At 31.0% G+C, this 18,269-nt stretch overlaps 1 protein-coding gene across 1 annotated transcript; it reads left to right on the top strand.

Moving 5' to 3' along the window:
* Window positions 1-7,530: 7,530 nt before the first annotated feature.
* On the top strand, window positions 7,531-16,621 carry LOC141342515 (cysteine-rich venom protein pseudecin). Its single transcript, XM_073846974.1, has 8 exons — window positions 7,531-7,622; window positions 7,726-7,796; window positions 8,115-8,215; window positions 8,301-8,391; window positions 11,731-11,873; window positions 15,965-16,050; window positions 16,154-16,236; window positions 16,338-16,621. Exons 1-8 carry the CDS (start codon window positions 7,531-7,533, stop codon window positions 16,478-16,480), a joined length of 810 nt encoding a protein of 269 aa, XP_073703075.1. The 3' UTR covers window positions 16,481-16,621.
* Window positions 16,622-18,269: the final 1,648 nt, after the last annotated feature.

The raw sequence follows: 18,269 nt of genomic DNA, 5'->3' as shown, positions 1-18,269 counted from the left end.
AAATTACTTTGTTTTATTTTAATTATACATTTGTGCAATTATTTGTAATTATTTTATAATTAATTTTAATAATAATATTTTGAAAATATTAAAATGATTATACTAATATTTAGTATACTAATAATATTTTGTTATAAAACAGTTATTCTTGTAATAATTAATTTGTGAAATTATGTATAATTATTTTGTAATTCATTAATTTTAATTTTAGTTTTTTGACCATTTTGAAAATGATTGTATTAATATTAACAATATTTTGTCATATAATAATTATTCTTGTAATAATTAGTAATATATTTGTTTAAATATTGCCAAATATGTAAGTTTTAATATAATTTACTTCATTTTAGATTTTTTGATCAAATATATGTAGTCTTTTTTCAATCAACATCATTTACACAGCTTCTTTCTATGTAGTAAGAGTTATATACATAATGTGTAGACTGCTGAGCTATAAAAAAGAACAAAAAAAAAAACATATAAGTAAAACAAAAGTCCATACAACTCGTGTTATATTCTCTTCCTATGTCAAATAGATTTTTTTTTTTTGTGAGAAACAGACCAAGTTTGTATTAACTATATCTTTCAATCCACCAAAGCTCATAAAGTCATTAAAGGCAAAACACCACTGGTTCTTGTGGATTAAGTACATGTAATGGAGATTGACATTCAAGATCTTCACAGAGGTGAGTAACACCTTTTTAAATCCTCTAGAGATGTCTCAAATGTGCTCAGATTTGCAGAGATACCAAAGCATGCAATCAAAGTGACCCTTGACCAAAACTAAGTGATCCAGATCACTATGCTCTTACTTTATGAAAACACTCCTCTATTTTGCCTCTGTTTTAGGAGTTTTAAGCAAAAACAAAGCTGGCTTCAGTGAAACGTAACTGAGGACTGTCTCTAGAGCAGTGAAAGAGTGACCTCTGAGCGTTCACATTCTCCTCTGGGGAGGTTTTGTGGCGCTGGCTTGTTCTGGGGTGAGAGGGTCTGTGTCTGCCAGCCACGGTAGAGAGATGTATATTTCATAAACCCCAGACGCGGCCCCCTATAGCTGTGAATCCATTATTCAGACCGGTCTGAGAGAGAGAGGGGACAGACAAGAACACGACAGCCCGGTCCGAATCACACCATAATCACTGTAATTTTATCCATCACATCTCTATGATGAAAATGACACACCAGCATTTCATCAGCAGTCTGAGTGTTTTAATGGGAAATATTGTCTTTAAGGCACTCGAGATGATTGACGTTCCCGTTTCAGAGACTGTTGATAGTGATTTTATGCACTGACCTCAGGACACAAATTAATGACGTGAGCCCAGATGAAAGTATATGAGTCTTTGTGAAACAGGAAATCCTTGCGGCGACTGATCCTTGTCTCAAGCACAATCGCTGATAACTACTCATGAGGTAGGATGTTGAATTATTGATTAAATTCTTGACAGTATAATACTTTATATACTGTATGGTTTTGTGGCTGTGTTTATATATAGATACTATATATTTATATGCAGATAAACACTATATATATATATATGTAATATTTTTAATGTAATTTTATATATTGGAATATTTAATATTGCAATTGTAAAATCTATAATTATAATAGATGTATTGTAATATTTTTGCTTTTATGTGTGTATATATGTGTGTGTGTGTGTGTGTGTGTGTGTGTGTGTGTGTGTGTGTGTGTGTGTGTGTGTGTGTGTGTACCTGGTATTCATCACGTTATGGGGACCAAATGTCCCCACAAGGATAGGAATACCAGTAGATTTTGACCTTGTGGGGACATTTCTCAGGTCCCCATGAGGAAACAGGCTTATAAATCATGCACAATGAGTTTTTTTGAGGAAGTAAAAGTGTGCACAATCTCCTGTGAGGGCTAGGTTTAGGTGTAGGGTAGGTGTAGGGCGATAGAAAATACGGTTTGTACAGTATAAAAACCATTACGCCTATGGAATGTCCCCATAAAACATGTAAACCCAACATGTGTGTGTGTGTGTGTGTGTGTGTGTGTGTGTGTGTGTGTGTGTGTGTGTGTGTGTGTGTGTGTGTGTGTGTGTGTGTTTAATAACACATAAGAGAGATAGTTAGTTATAGTTAAATATATTAGTAATAAATTTTTGTAATATTGCTAAATATTTAATTATTAATAAAATTTACTTAATGATACATTTTTGATCAAATAAATGCAGTCTTGGTGAGCTTAAGACATTTGAAAATTGTAAATTCGTATTACAATTAATTATAAACTAATAAGAATTTCAAAAAATTATAATTTTAATTATTATAAAATAATTATAAATGTATTTTTTTGTATTTTTTTTAATTAAGTGTAATATATAATTTCATTATAATTTTAATTATATACGTTATACATTTTTTGTATTTTGTTGTAATGATATATTTGTAAAATATTTGATTTCGCAATATTTATACATAATAATTGTCAAATTTAATATATATTGTTAGATTTTGTAATATTTTATAAATATAATTTTTTATATAAATTAATTATTATTATTTATTATAATAATTATTATAATTAATTATTAATTAAATAATTTATATTATTTAAATATAATAATTATTATATATAATATATTTTTGTATTTTTGTGTGTGTGTGTTTAATATATTTTTGAGATATATATATAATTTTAGATTTTGTAATATTATAAACATAAGGTTTATATCAATTAATATATAATATATAATTCAATTATAATAATTATTATATATGATATGACACAAATAATATTACAAAATCTAAAAGTAAATAGTGAATAAAAAAGTAAATCTCATTGTATACATTAAAATATTACATTATACAATTATAAGTTATACTTGGAAATAAACAGAAAGACTTGAATACATTTTCAGGTCACTAATCAAAGCAAATTATCACATGTGTAATTAAACTAAACTTGTACTGATTAGAAAAGAATGCTCTTAGACTTCTGGACCCCACCCAAAAAAAAAAAAAAAAAAAAACTTATCAAACAGATTGTTTGATATGTGAACTCTCTTTCATTAAAGCTTGAGGAAGGAGCGATGGTGGAAAATGAGAGCTCCCACTGCGTAATTACCGCTGCGTTTATTGCGAACTAATCACTGCGTAATCCCTGTGAAAATAAAGAGCACTACGGCGTCACTGAACACTTCACTAACTGCATTGTTAGAGGAAAACAAAAAGTGTGCAGTGCAGCAGAAGATGAGCAAAACTCACTCCTGCTTCCACAGCACATCTCTGTCACCGTCAGCGCTGATGCTCTCGCTGGACCAAAACAAGCCTTACACACAGAAGACACGTACTGCATGACCTCTGATGACCTTATGTCTAATATTGAGGTCATCTGGGATGTCTGGATAACAGTTATGAACCAATGTTTCAGGCTGCTCGTAAAATCAGACAATGTTTTGACTTTTGAGACTGATAAATGTATTCCAATACCAAATGATCAATGGATGGTACTGTTTATTAGCGTTATAGTTTTAGTTTTTAGTATAATAGTTTTATAATATGATAATATGATAATATTTATAATATTGAAATCCAAAAGAAGTAGGTTTTTTTAAATATAAATTATATTATTTTAGTATATACTATTAATGCAATTATACCCCATATACGAAGTAATATATTGTAAAATTTCAGTATTTAAAAAATAATTAGAGATATCAAATAATTATTATATTATATTATATTATATTATATTTAACCTTTTAACTTAAATTGTAAAAATATGGAATTATTGAAAATAAAAAGACCTGAATATATATTTGAAACCTTTTGTACTGATTATATATTATATAAATGATGTTATTAAATTGTATTAATTATATTACTTAATATATAATATTAATGTAGTTATATCCCGTACATGAAGTACTATATTGTATAATGTAAGTACTTAATAATTAGAGATGTTGAATAATATAATAAAATAATATAAAATAATATAATATAATATAATATAATATAATATAATATAATATAATATAATATAATGTAATATAATATAATATAATATAAGATTAACCTTTTAAATTAAATAGTTAAATATGGAATTATGGAAAATAAAAAGACCTGAATATATATTTGAAACCTTTTGTACTAATTATATATTATATAAATGATATTTTTAATTTGTATTTATTATATTACTAAATATTTCATATTAATGTAATTATATCCCATACATGAAGTACTATATTGTAAAATTTAAGTATTTAAAAAATAGAGATATAAAATAATATTCTAATATAATTTTGAGACTGATAAATATCTTCCAATACCAAAATATCAATGGATGATACTGTTTATAAGCATTATAGTTTTAGTTTTTAGTCTAATAAATTGTTTTATTATATGAATTGGCTACATAAATCATGTTGTTTTTTAGGTAACAGCTGTGAAAACCAGAGATTGTTTTGAAATCCAAAAGAAGTAGGCTTTTTTAAGAACACAAAACTTTAAACCCCCGAATTCATGGTGATTTTTAAACAAAATGTGTTGCCACACATATAACTCTTAGTTTAAGACAACCTCAAGAAACTTTTCTGCATGTGAAATCCTGATATTGGTGCTGCTGCGCCTCCTAATGGCCATACTGTTCTGTGTCGTGTGGCATTAGAACTTGTGTTTTGTGGGTGTTTTCCTCTGGATGTGGTTTAATTTGAAAAAGATTAATGATTTTTTTTTTTATAGTTTCTTTCAGAATCCTTTCTGAAAGACGTGTAAGCCCTTACATTATTGTTGACGTGACAAGTCAAGCAGTGCCATACTCCGTCTAAAACCTTTGTCTGATTGTTGTGGAATTATTATGTATGCAATTTCATTGAGTGTTCTTGAATAGAGAGACTACATGGAATATTTGTACTTAAATAGTCAGCTTAAATAGTTTTCTTGTCACGCAACAAGACTATAAAAGCGGACTGGAAAAGCTAAGAGGTTGTTAGAAATGGTGACACGTGTCAGCATCAAAAACACACATTTTCCTTTCAATTGTAACTTAATTTTGTCATCCATTCATCCTGTGTGTGTGTAAAGTTAAACAGAATATAAAAAAGACCCAAATATATGAATATTTTAAACATTTTGTACTAATAACAGTTGAAGTCAAAAGTTTACACACACCTTACAGAATCTGCAAAATGTTAATTATTGCTAAATAAAAATAACATGCATTTTGTATGATTCCTCTTATTTTGGTAAAATAATTAACATTTTGCAAAGTGTATGTAAACTTTTGACTTCAGCTGTATACATTATATAAATTATATTATTAAATTGTATAATTTATTTTATTTAATATATAATTTTAAAGCAATTATGTTGCATATATGAAGTACTATACTGTAAAATTTAAGTATTTAAAAATAATTAGAAATTTCAAATAATAATATGATATAATATAATATTTTAAACATTTTGTACAAATTATATATTATATAAATTATATTTTTAAATCGTATTATGTTATTTAATATATATCATTAATGTAATTATGTCCCATAAATTAAGTACTATATTGCAAATTTAAGTATTTAAAGATTTCAAATTATGCTATATTATATTATATTATATTATATAAGTTATATAAGTTTTAACCTTTTAATTTAAATTGTTAAATTATGAAATTATTGAAATTATGGAAAATAAAAAGACCCGAATGTATATTTGAAACATTTTGTATTAATTACATATTATATAAATGATATTATTAAATTGTAATAATTGTATTATTTAATATATAATATTAATTCAATTATATCCCATATATTAAGTACTATATTGTAAAATGTAAGTATTTAAAAAATAATTAGAGATGTCAAATAATATAATATAATATAATATAATATAATATAATATAATATAATATAATATAATATAATATAATATAATATAATATAATATAAAGTTTAACCTTTTAACTTAAATTGTAAAAAATATGTAATTGTGGAAATTATGGAAAATAAAAAGACCTGAATATATATTTGAAAACTTTTGTACTAATTATATATTATATAAATGATATTATTAAATTGTATTAATTATATTATTTAATATATAATAGTAATGTAATTATATCCCATATATGAAGTACTATATTGTCAAATTTAAGTATTTAAAAAATAGAGTTGTCAAATAATATATAATATAATATATGATAATAAAGTATATATAATAGAATTATGGAAATTGTGGAAAATAAAAAGACCCATATAATGAATTGTATTTATTATATTATATGCTCAATTTATAAATATATTCAAAAAGTATTTCAAAAAATAATTATAGATACAGATAGATATTAGATAAAGTATATACAAAATGTCAAAAAAATGTATTTATTTATTTTTATTATTTATTTTGCACTCTTTCAAGGTAACCAATCAAGGAAAATGCTCACAAGTAATGAAACAATTTGTACAATTTTAATTTATATAAACTATTAAATTGTATAAATTATATAGTTTAATATATATTAAATGCCTAATTATATCCCATATACTGAAAAAAAAAGAAATTTACTTAAAAATTGTTAGTAATTTCACAAACAATTAAGAAATGGCAAGTAACATTGAATTAAACATGACATTTAGAAGTAGAAAAATTAAATAGTACTCCAATAATGTTATTATACAGTGTGTGTCTAAATGAATATTATGTAAGTATAATATAAAGTATTACAATTATTCATAATGACGGCTCATTGTAAATTATTTACCTTTACCTGACATCTGAATATCCCGTCTGAACATTGTGATCTTTATGGCAGATTGTAAATATGTCATTTATCATTCAGCGATTGTACTCCTGAGAGGCATTATACTCGTCGATAACTGCAGGAATGTAAACCTGTCACTCCTGCGCAGCAGAATAATAATAATAATGCCCCTTTTAAAACAAGGGAATGAATAGTTAAATTTTAATCCAAAGGTCTTGCAATGATGTAAAAAGAGTCACTTCTATGCAATAGTCTGCTTTGAAAGACCAGATTACATCCCGTTGCATTATAACCCTCTGAAAAACTACAGTAAAAGCCCTGGAGACAGCTTTGAATGTTTTTACCTGATGTAACTTTAATGTTAGTTAATTATCCAGGTTAAATATACAGTCATTTTGTTTAGTCAGACTAAAACTAATGTCAAAAATCCTTGTTTGCTTGATTAAATATAATCCAGAATAGCAAACGTCACACTGTAATCGTCCGAATGCATGAGAGAACTTTATTTGGACGAATTATTCCTCTCAATAATAAGTATAATGTTTATCCTTTAACTCTCCGCTCCGCTCCATTGCCACGTTGTCCATTCGATTTATCATTGTTGCTTTGTTTGCAGGTTCTTTAGACATCTCGCCTCATTCTTGTGTGGGTTATTTCACGCTGTTATTTAAACTAAACCTACACCCTTGTGTTTACCCTCTTGTGTTTGCTTCTACTATTAACCTCTCAGGTTTTGTATTGTTTTGTGAAGATATTGCTCAAGTGGTGTCACATGTCACTGCTGACATGGGAACATGTTCCTGGGATCATTAGGATGCTGGGAATATAAAGGGAATGGTGAGGGACTTCGCCGCAACATCTCAGACGCCTCGAGTCATATGAGCAGGTGAGGAGAAGAAAATTTAAATTTAAAAAAAAAAAATTTACTTTAAAAAAATGTACAAAAATTCTAATCATTCTAAAAATTCTTGTTTTTTGTTTTTTTACAGAAGGACGCAAAATGTTTGCCGTAATAGTTTGTATCCTGGGATTGCTTCATATGAGTGCTGCCTGCAGCCTGGTGAGTTTGATTTTTATTAAATTGCTGTTTTTCTTATGATACTTGTAACTGATTATTTGCAATGAGTAACATTTGAACACATTTAACTAAATTTGGATTTTTCAAATCTGTTCTCTAGTTTTAAACATATATATTTATTAAGCATGAACATTTATATTTATATGTTTGGAAATTTGTTTTTCGCATTTTTCTCTTTTCATATGGTGGGATTTCCAGTCAGGTAAGCATCCCTTACCATACTGTCTGTTATAAATCTGCATTAATATGCATCATCTGCAAATTCTTCAGACTGATTGTCTTGTTTTTTTACCTTCACAGGTGTCTGTACGGACCTGACTTCAGTCCAGCAGGAGATCGTGGATGTGCACAACGCCTACCGGAGAACTGTGGAGCCGACCGCCAGCAACATGCTGAAAATGGTAAGTCACACTTTTGTATTTTAAACATGCATCTTAGTGAACTGCTGTCAAATGCTAAATGGAATGTGTTTTGTGTCATTTGTAGAGTTGGAGTGACGCAGTGGCACAGTCGGCTCAAGGCTGGATTGATCAGTGTAACATGACACATGGACCACCGAGCAGCCGCATGATTGACGGTATGTTACCCACAATTACAGTCACTTCATTTATTTGTAGTGCACTTTTTAAAGTACATACTGTTCTGAGCTGCTTCTATAAGAATAGTGTCTATAAAACCCTCAAACAGCAAGTCAGAGATCAAACTTTGCAGTATTTAAGTGCTTTAGTACTATTTAGAAAATGTGTCTCTGGACCACAAAACCAGTCTTAAAGGGATAGTTCACCCAAAAATGAAAATTTGATGTTCATCTGCTTACTCCCAGGGCATCCAAGATGTAGGTGACTTTGTTTCCTCAGCAGAACACAAACGAAGATTTTCAACGAAAACCGGTGCAGTCTGTTAGTGATTTAATGGAAGTGGATGGGCACCAAACCTTTGAAAGTAACAAAAAACATGCACAGACAAATCCAAATTACACCCTGCGGATCGTGACGATACACTGATGTCCTAAGGCACGAAACGATTGGTTTTTGTGAGAAACTGAACAGTATTTATATCATTTTTTACCTTTGATACACAGCCACGTCCATCTGTCCTGAGCACGAGTTTAACATCAGGCACGATACATAGGTAGGCGCTCTGGAGTAGTCTATGCAAACACCGGAAGTATACAACACTCATTGTTTACACAGTGCACAGAGATTGTGGGTATAGCGGCTATCCAAAATGGTAATTAGTTGCACTTATCCTGATTGTTCAAACCGATTTAAAGCTAAAAGATTACGTTTGCTTGCGCAAACTCATCTGGGACTTTTTTTTTTAGTACCGTTTTGCATATACTACTCCAGAGCGCGTTCACGTGTAACAAGCCGGATGATAAGCTCGTGCTCAGGACAGATGGACGTGGCTGTGTATCAAAGGTAAAAAATGATATAAATACTGTTCAGTTTGTCTCAAAAAACGATCGTTTTGTGTCTTAGGACATCAGTGTATCGTCATGAGCCGCAGGGTGTAATTTGGATCTGTCTGTGCATGTTTTTGTTACTTTCAAAGGTTTGGTGCCCATCCACTTCCATTAAATCACTAACAGACTGCACTGGTTTTCGTTAAAAATCTTCGTTTGTGTTCTGCTGAAGAAACAAAGTCACCTACATCCTGGATGCCCTGGGGTGAGCAGAAAAAACATCAAATTTTCATTTTTGGTTGAACTATCCCTTTAAGTAGCAAAATGATTGTTTTTTTCTTTTATGCCAAAAATCAGTAGGATATTAAGCAAAGATGACGTTCCATTAAGATATTTTGTAAATTTTCTACAGTAAATATATCAAAACTATTATAAATAAATATAAATAAATATCAAATTTATTTTTGATTAGTAATATGCATTGCTAAGAACTTCATTTGGACAACTTTAATGGCGATTTTATCAATATTTAGATTTTTTTGCACCCTCAGATTCCAGATTTTCAAATAGTTGTATCACGTCCCTTCCTAACAAATTTGCAATTACCCTTTTTGTTTTTTATTCTATGAGGGATAAAAAAAAAAAAAAAAACAGAACTGCGAGATGTAAAGTCAGAATTACGTCAGAATTGTGAAATAAAAAGTTGTAATTACCTTTTTTTATTTTTTATTTCATCTCGGAATTCCGAGAAAAAAGTCAGAATCATGAGATGAAAATTTGCAATTACCTTTTTTATTTTTTATTCAATGACGAAATCCAAAAAAAAATAAATTGAATTGCGAGATGTGAAGTCAGAATTCCAAGAGAAAAAGTCAGAATTTTGCAATAAAAATGTGCAATTACCTTTTTTATTTTTTAATTCCATGACGGAATCAAGAAAAGAAAAAGAAAAAAACTGAATTGTGAGATGTGAAGTTAGAATTCTGAGAAACAAAAGTCAGACTTGTGAGATAAAAAGTTGCAGTTACCTTTTATATTTTTTATTTCATGACGGAATTGTGAGATGTGTAGTCAGAATTCTGAGAAAAAAAGTCAGAATTATGAGATGAAAATTTGCAATTACCTTTTTTTTATTCCATTGGGGAATCCAAAAAAAAAAAAAAAAAAAAACAGAATTGCGAGATGTAAAGTCAGAATTACGTCAGAATTGTGAAATAAAAAGTTGTAATTACCTTTTTTTTTTTTTTATTTCATCTCGGAATTCCGAGAAAAAAGTCAGAATCATGAGATGAAAAAAAAAATTGAATTGCGAGATGTGAAGTCAGAATTCCAAGAGAAAAAGTCAGAATTTTGCAATAAAAATGTGCAATTACCTTTTTTATTTTTTAATTCCATGACGGAATCAAAAAAAAAGAAGAAAAAAACTGAATTGTGAGATGTGAAGTTAGAATTCTGAGAAACAAAAGTCAGTATTGTGTGATAAAAAGTCTTTTTTTTCTTCAGAATTTTCCATTTCAACAGATTAAGAAGTTGCAATTACCTTTTTTAATTTTTTTCCCCCATCAAATTATGACAATGACACATTTAAGAGGAACAAAAGGAAAGTCTCAGCTGTGGAAAAAGATCACCTTTGGCACATTTCTCACATTTTTAAACAAACCGCAAACTACACTGACCCCAAATCCAATTTGGATACTTAAATCTATCATAACAAATATAAATATTCATGTATAGACAATACATTTCAAACTAATGGATCTGCCATTTTGTGTGGTGAGGTGTGGTTCATCACAAACAAAAAAGTCAAACAATACTTCTTTCACCTTCAACACTAGATCTATTGTTTTATCATTTCTTACTGCACAACTTATTTTTTTAAATATTTGACTTGGAAAAGTATCTGTGCATTATTTTTCTTTTAAATAAATATCACTTGCTTCTACATTTTGTTATGATTGCAGTAACAGCCATACATTTTTTTTTTTTTTGTATGTGGCTTAACTGTCCAAATACATTTGAGGCTATGGTATATACGACCAAAGCAATTTAGATCTGAGAAAACAGAAGATTTCTTTCATCCAGCACACATGCCTATAGACCTAATATTTATACAGGAGGATTGTGCAAGCGAGTGATGACGTGCTGACTAGTCCATACAGATGAAGGAGAAAATGCCAATGTGTGTCAGTCACTTACAGTGCATTATATATGAGTGATTCACTTCAGTTTATTACTGTACATTGTAAGAGAAAATCATTGAAAAACAGAAAAGGATGCATTAAGTTTGCAATGCATTGTTCAAAAAACAGGTAAACACTTCTGAAAATCAATACAGAAAATGACTTTGTATTAACACAGTACATCAGGCCCTATTTTTACAGGCTTCAGTGTATAAAATAACAAAATGTCCATAAAATCATTAAAAAAAACACATTAATTTCAACCAGCCTGCAGCCTACAAGATGCAATGCTGCAGTTTCCATCATTGAATGTTTTCTCTCTAATGGACAGGATATGAAATGGGTGAAAATCTCTTCAAGGCCTCTGCGGTTTATTCATGGACTGATGTGGTGAATGCCTGGCACAGCGAAGTCAACAATTATGAATATCCCACCGGATCCACCAACGGTCAGGCGATTGGACATTACACACAGGTGACCATTCAGTTTCTTAACTGCATTCATATATTTCTAATGGCAACAAGAGATCATTTATTTTTTTTAAGCAGCTTTTAGACTTGCTGCTTGCATGTCAAAAAAAAAAACATCAATATTTTTCATCCATTTTCTCAATAAAGAAATGTAAATGGATTTTGAGTTTTTAGGAGCTTTTTAAAAGGATTCTTTCATCATTTATTCACCCTTAAGTTGTTTCAAACTTGTATGAGTTTCTTTCTGCTGTTAAACACAAAAGACGTTGATTGTAGATATTGACTTACATTGTATGTCTGTATATTATACTTTAATATACATACAGTAAGATAAGTAGATTTCAATTACAATGCATATTTTTAAAGGCCATTTTCTTAAAATGAGTTTTTTCTCCTACACTGAGCCATAATCTCCACTTCAGTAACACTTACACACACCAGACTTTACATTTTTATTCCTGTCTATATCCTGAAGGTTTTTACAGAAGGATTTGTTCATATATAATTAGCTTGATTTTACACAACATTTTATTCCCCCCAAAATGGAAAAATATATAGTGTTTCCTGTCTGTTCTAAGTTTTTTCTGAATTATGGAGTGACTAAATGAGATACCCAAAATCCCCTCTGTAAAAACTTTTGAGTCGAATATGTCAAAAAAAATTAAACAAGAATTTTGAAACTGAATTCATCCAATGTTTAGATTTTTGTACTAGAAATGTATGCAAATTAGTGCATATTTCATTAAATAATGGCTCATTTGTGTATTTAAACCTAACATTTTAGAAAACTTGTAATACAAAAAATGTTTGCAATTATCAATGTAATCAATCAACTGGGTAAGTAAGGTGATAACTATTCGTTTTTTTTTTTACCCTATTTACCTACAGTTTCTCACCCTAACTGAAAAATTATTATGACTTAAATGTATATTAAAAGACCTCCGTAACACAAAGTAAGATATTTTTGATGAAATCCGAGAGTTTTCTGACCCTGTATAGACAGCAACACAACTACCACGTTCAAGGCCCAGAAAGGTAGTAAGAACAACATTAAAATATAACCAGGGTTCAAGCAATTAAGGCATATTGTTAGGCTGTAACCACCTAAATCAATGATTTAAAAAAGCGTTTTTTTTGCAAAACCAAGTAATTTAACATACAGTAAATATGATGATTTTTAACATTAATGACTGTTATAGCGCCACCTACAACTGAATGCACTTAAAATATTCTTGTTTAGAATCATCTGTTGCATATGCTCACCCAGTTTCATGAGGTTTTGAGTTTTCGTTTAGGATTTATAGGCTTTTGAGTATAATTGGTAGTGGTGGGCCGTTATCGGCGTTAACGTGCTGCGTTAACGTGAAACTCTTATCGCGCGATAAAAAAAATATCGCCGTTAATCTATTCTCAAATTTGGGTTGGGAGCTGGGTCTAAACTACGCAAGCTATGATGACCTTCACCTTGATAGTTTAACGCGGATGTATACCGAAGACTGTAGAATATGGTCGCGCGTTTAAGTCTCCTCCGCCAAAACACAGACGGGATCGCGTCGTCCTCCATTCATAAAAACCGAATCTACTATAGCGAAATGCCACGTAAATTCGTCGTTTTTTGGATTCATAAATCAAATGTTGGTCAGTCACTTAATTCAAATCGCGATATGGACTAGTGTATGTGAAAACTGAAATGCAAAAAGACCGTTTTAATATGAATCCGATATGTTCCGTTTGCCTAGCTGTATGTATGCATTGCGGAGACGAGCTTTTACTACACGCATACTGAAACACACGTGACGCTCCCGGTAATTTTTGGCATTTTCATCTCACATGAACAGATAAACTCAATCTCCCAAACTGCTGTGAGTGTCACTTTTACCGTTTCATTTGAGAAAACTAGCATCATATCATACTGTATGACACAGAAACTTCACGGCAACCTGTCAAAATAAAAGTACGGTGTAACATGTAATGGGCTGGGTAGGTGTTGACGTTAAAAAAAACACAATCTAATAGGGAGAAAAAATAATTTCAGTGTTAGTTAGTTAGTAAACACAAGTACATCTAATTGAACATAATTTATTTTCATCAACAAATTATCATAGAACAGCTTTATGAGCTTTATGATCCATTCTCAAAGACTTTAAGTCATTATTTGGGTAGCACACATATTCTGAATGCCTTCAGCAGAATTCAAATTAGCCATTTTAATCTAGATTAATCTAGATTAATTCCAAGATTTAATCTAGATTAATCTAGATTAAAAAAATTAATCTATGCCCACCCCTAATAATTGGTCATGTCCCTTTAAAAGTGAATTTATTGTAGCTTACCAAAGTGTAAAGTTCAATATTTTTGATAATTATGGATCTAGAAGGTCCAGAAAATTGCACTGCATTGGTTTTGTTGAGATTGAGCAAAATACTTAGGACTAATTTGCAAAAGTAGCCTTTTTAAATAATCTTGAATATTTAAGAGGCAAAGTTGTCCAGAATGAGGAGATCTATCATATGCTATGAAGATGTAGTGTTTGTGTGAATATATCAACATGTTCTGCAATTTGAGGTAATTTACCATTGACATTGTGTTTTTGAAGCCTTTTTAACTGTTATAGTGGCGCCTATGGTCCGATCTAAATGAAATGTTGCATGCTTGTTTGGAATCATCTGACGCATATCCACACCAAGTTACATTAAGTTTTGAGTTTTCGTTTAGGATTTCTAGGCTTTTGAGTAAAATTGGCCCGCTTCTTTTGTAAATGACCCTGTTATAGCTACTAATAATTGTTGATCTAGAGAGTCCAGAGAATTGAGTAGCAGTGGTTTGATCAAGATTAAGCGACAAACTTAGAACTAGTTCACAAAAGTAGGTTTTTAACATAACTGAGAATAATCAATTGACAGTAGTAGTTCTTGAGGAAAAGTTGCTCAACATGAGGAGATCTATCAAATTATTATCAGAATGATCGGGGGCAAAAAAACCTAGGAATAGTTCGCAAAAGTCACGTTTTTGTCCGACGTGACGCAAGGATTTCAATGATATAGACACTTGAATCTGCGACTGATGGTTTTGGAGTTGCGAGTGATATTGTACTGTAGTGCCCCCTTCAAGTCGATTGGGGCGAGCCTTGGTGTTGTTGTCAACGTTTTGAGTACTACCATCCCTCCAAATTTCAAGTCTCTACGATTTATGGTTTGTTCTGCACAATCAGTTTTTACATGGAGATTACTGATCCTTGGCCATTCCAACAATTATAATAGGTTTTCAGCGCTACACACTTGAACCCCTAAATAGTCCATGTAATATAAAACATTCCAGTGTCAGAAAGCTGTCAAATTTCATCAAAAAAAATCTTAATTTGTGTTCTAAAGATGAAAGAAGGCCTTACGGAATTGGAATGACATAAGGGTAATGACAGAATTTTCCTTTCTAAGGAATAGTTTGCAAAAGTCACGTGTTTTGTCCGATGTGAGCCAAGGATTCCAACGCTATAGACACTTGAGCCTGCGACTGACGGTTTAGGAGTTACGAGTGATATTGTACTTTTGATCGCTGTATCGCCCCCGTCAGGCCGATTAGGGCGAGCTTTGGTGACATTGTCGGCGGTGTGAGTACTACCATCCCTCCAAATTTCAAGTCTCTACGACTTATGGTTTGATCTGCACAATCGGTTTTCCATGGAGATTGCTGATCCTTGGCCATTCTAACAAATACAATAGGGTTTCAGCACTATGTGCTTGAACCCCTAAATAGTCCATGTAATAAAAAATATTCCAGGTTCAGAAAGCTGTTGGATTTCATTAAAAATATCTTAATTTGTGGTCTTACCGGTTTGGAACGACATGAGGGTAATTTTCATTTTTTTAGGTGAACTATCCCTTTAAGAAACGGTCATTTTTGTTAATATTTTATTATAATAATTGCAAGTACAGTTTTGTTGAAAATATACTTTTAAAATTTGAAGAGTACAATCAATACAATTAAGCACACTTGTTTTTCAACAGAATTGCAATGCATTTGTTTGTGGTATCATTAAATGCCACTGTAAGATGGAGGCGTCTCAAATTCTCCATCTAAAGCAGTGCTTGTGTGTAGGTGGTGTGGTACAGCTCATATGAGGTCGGTTGTGCTGTGGCTCAGTGTGGAAGCTCCTACTTCTATGGATGCCATTACTACCGCGCGTATGTTCCTGTTCTCTATGATATTTTAATGTTTCATTCGCAAATTTGAGAATTTTTTTTATTTTTATTTCTGTCTCCATTTGTCTTTCTTCCTCCATTTCAGAGGGAATTTTAGAGGAGTCCCTCCATACTCAGTGGGCGATCCGTGTGCCTCCTGTCCGGACAGCTGTGAAGACGGTCTGTGCAGTAAGTGCATTTTTGTTTTTGGTTTCAAAATGATCCTAAACGATGACTTGGTCATGGTTTGCATTGCTAAATTGACTTTCAATTCTCTCTTTCTCTTCTAGCTAATCCCTGTCCGTACATCAACACGTTTAGCAACTGCGAAGAATTGAAAGAAATGGCCACTTGTGACCACTCCTTCGTGAGCCAGTGGTGTCCAGCCAGTTGTCTGTGTGACAACAAAATCGTCCCTATTGCGAAGAAATAAAATCTTTTATGGCCATATTAAGTACGGCAATTTTGGATAGTTCTAGCGCATCTTTCCTGTAATGTGAAATATAGTATATTCTAACCTCTTTCTATTTCTGTTCTTTCTTTGTGGAATACCTCAAATATGATCATTATTAAAAATCAAGGGTACTGTACTTTAAATAATATGATGGAAAAGGCCAGTCTGCATTGTTTTGCATTATTACCTCAACCTTTTTTTTTTCAGTAAAGCTTGTACAATCACATATAGTAAAGCTTTATGTGTTTTATAAACCTTGTAAAACCACATAGTGAAAACAACAATAGCTGGAGAAAGCACAAGTTAAGACTGTGAAAACAGGATACGTCATAAATGACAGACTGCTGGCAGAAAAACATTCGCTCACTGTATTCTATACTGTATAGTGTGCTAAAATGTCCATGTTATGGTCTTTTCTGCAACACTGCACTATAATCCTGCAGTTTAAATAATCACAAAATCCAAAAGGGTCCAAAGTTTACATACACCTTGCAGAATCTGCAAAATGTTAGTTATTTTACCAAAATAAGAGATCATACAAAATGCATTTTATTTTTATTTAGTACTTACCTGAATAAGATATATATATGTGAATATAATAGTTGAATTTATAAAAATGACCCCGTTCAAAAGTTTACATACACTTGATTTTTAATAATGTGTTGTTACCTGAATGATCCACAGCTGTTTTTTTGTTTTCATTTGTTTGTTTAGTGATAGTTGTTCATGGGTTCCTAGTTTGTCCTGAACAGTTAAACTGCCCACTGTTTTTCAGAAAAATCCTTCAGGTTCCACAAATTCTTTGGTTTTTCAGCATTTTTGGGTATTTGAACCCTTTTCAACAATGACTGTAAGATTTTGAGATCCATCTTTTCACACTGAGGACAACTGAGGGACTCATACGCAACTATTATAGAAGCTTTAAACACTCACTGATGCTCCAAAAGGAAAAACAATGCATTAAGAGCTGGGGGTGAAAACTTTTGAACAGAATGAAGATGTGTACATTTTTCTTTTGCCTAAATAACATTTTTTTTTTTTCATTTAGTACTGCCCTTCAGAGGCTACAGAATATACTTACATGTTTCCTAGAAGACAAAATGAATGATATTTTACCCTGACTAAAAGTTTTCACCCCCAGCTCGTATTGCATTGTTTCTCCTTCTGAAGCATCAGTGAGCATGTGAGCCTTTTGTAATAGTTGCATATGAGTCCCTCATTTGAAAAGGGTTCAAATACACAGAATGCTGAAAAAAACAAAACAAAGAATTTGTTGGGCCTGAAGGATTTTTTAAAGAACAGCTGTCAGTTTAACTCTATAGGACAAACAAGGGACTCACACAAATATCACTAAACAAACAAAAAAACAGCTGTGAATCATACAGGTAACTGTATTAAGAATCAAACATATGTAACCTTTTGAACAGGGTAATTTTTATAAATTCAACTATTTTTTCTTCTGGACTACGTAAATGTCTCTTGTCAGTACTGAATTAAAAAAACATGCATTTTGCAAGATCCCTCTTATTAACAAAATTATTAACATTTAGCAGATTCTGCAAGGTGTATGTAAACATTTGACCTCAACTCTACATCCATATTAAATCAATAAGCCAAGAGAGGCTGTAAATACAGTGCTTTCACTCTGGTTAAAGGGTGTTTTAGTGTAGTGTTTACTTATTATTAGATACAGCCACATGTTGTTAATTATAGTGCAAAAGTACAAGATGTTTCCTGATATGGGAACATTTTTGCACTACCCTGCGTG

The sequence above is a fragment of the Garra rufa genome, chromosome 9 (assembly GCF_049309525.1).
Source record: "Garra rufa chromosome 9, GarRuf1.0, whole genome shotgun sequence".
Classification (NCBI taxonomy): domain Eukaryota; kingdom Metazoa; phylum Chordata; class Actinopteri; order Cypriniformes; family Cyprinidae; genus Garra; species Garra rufa.
The sequence above is the reverse complement of the archived record's forward strand: the minus strand, read 5'-3'. Positions and strand labels throughout refer to the sequence as shown.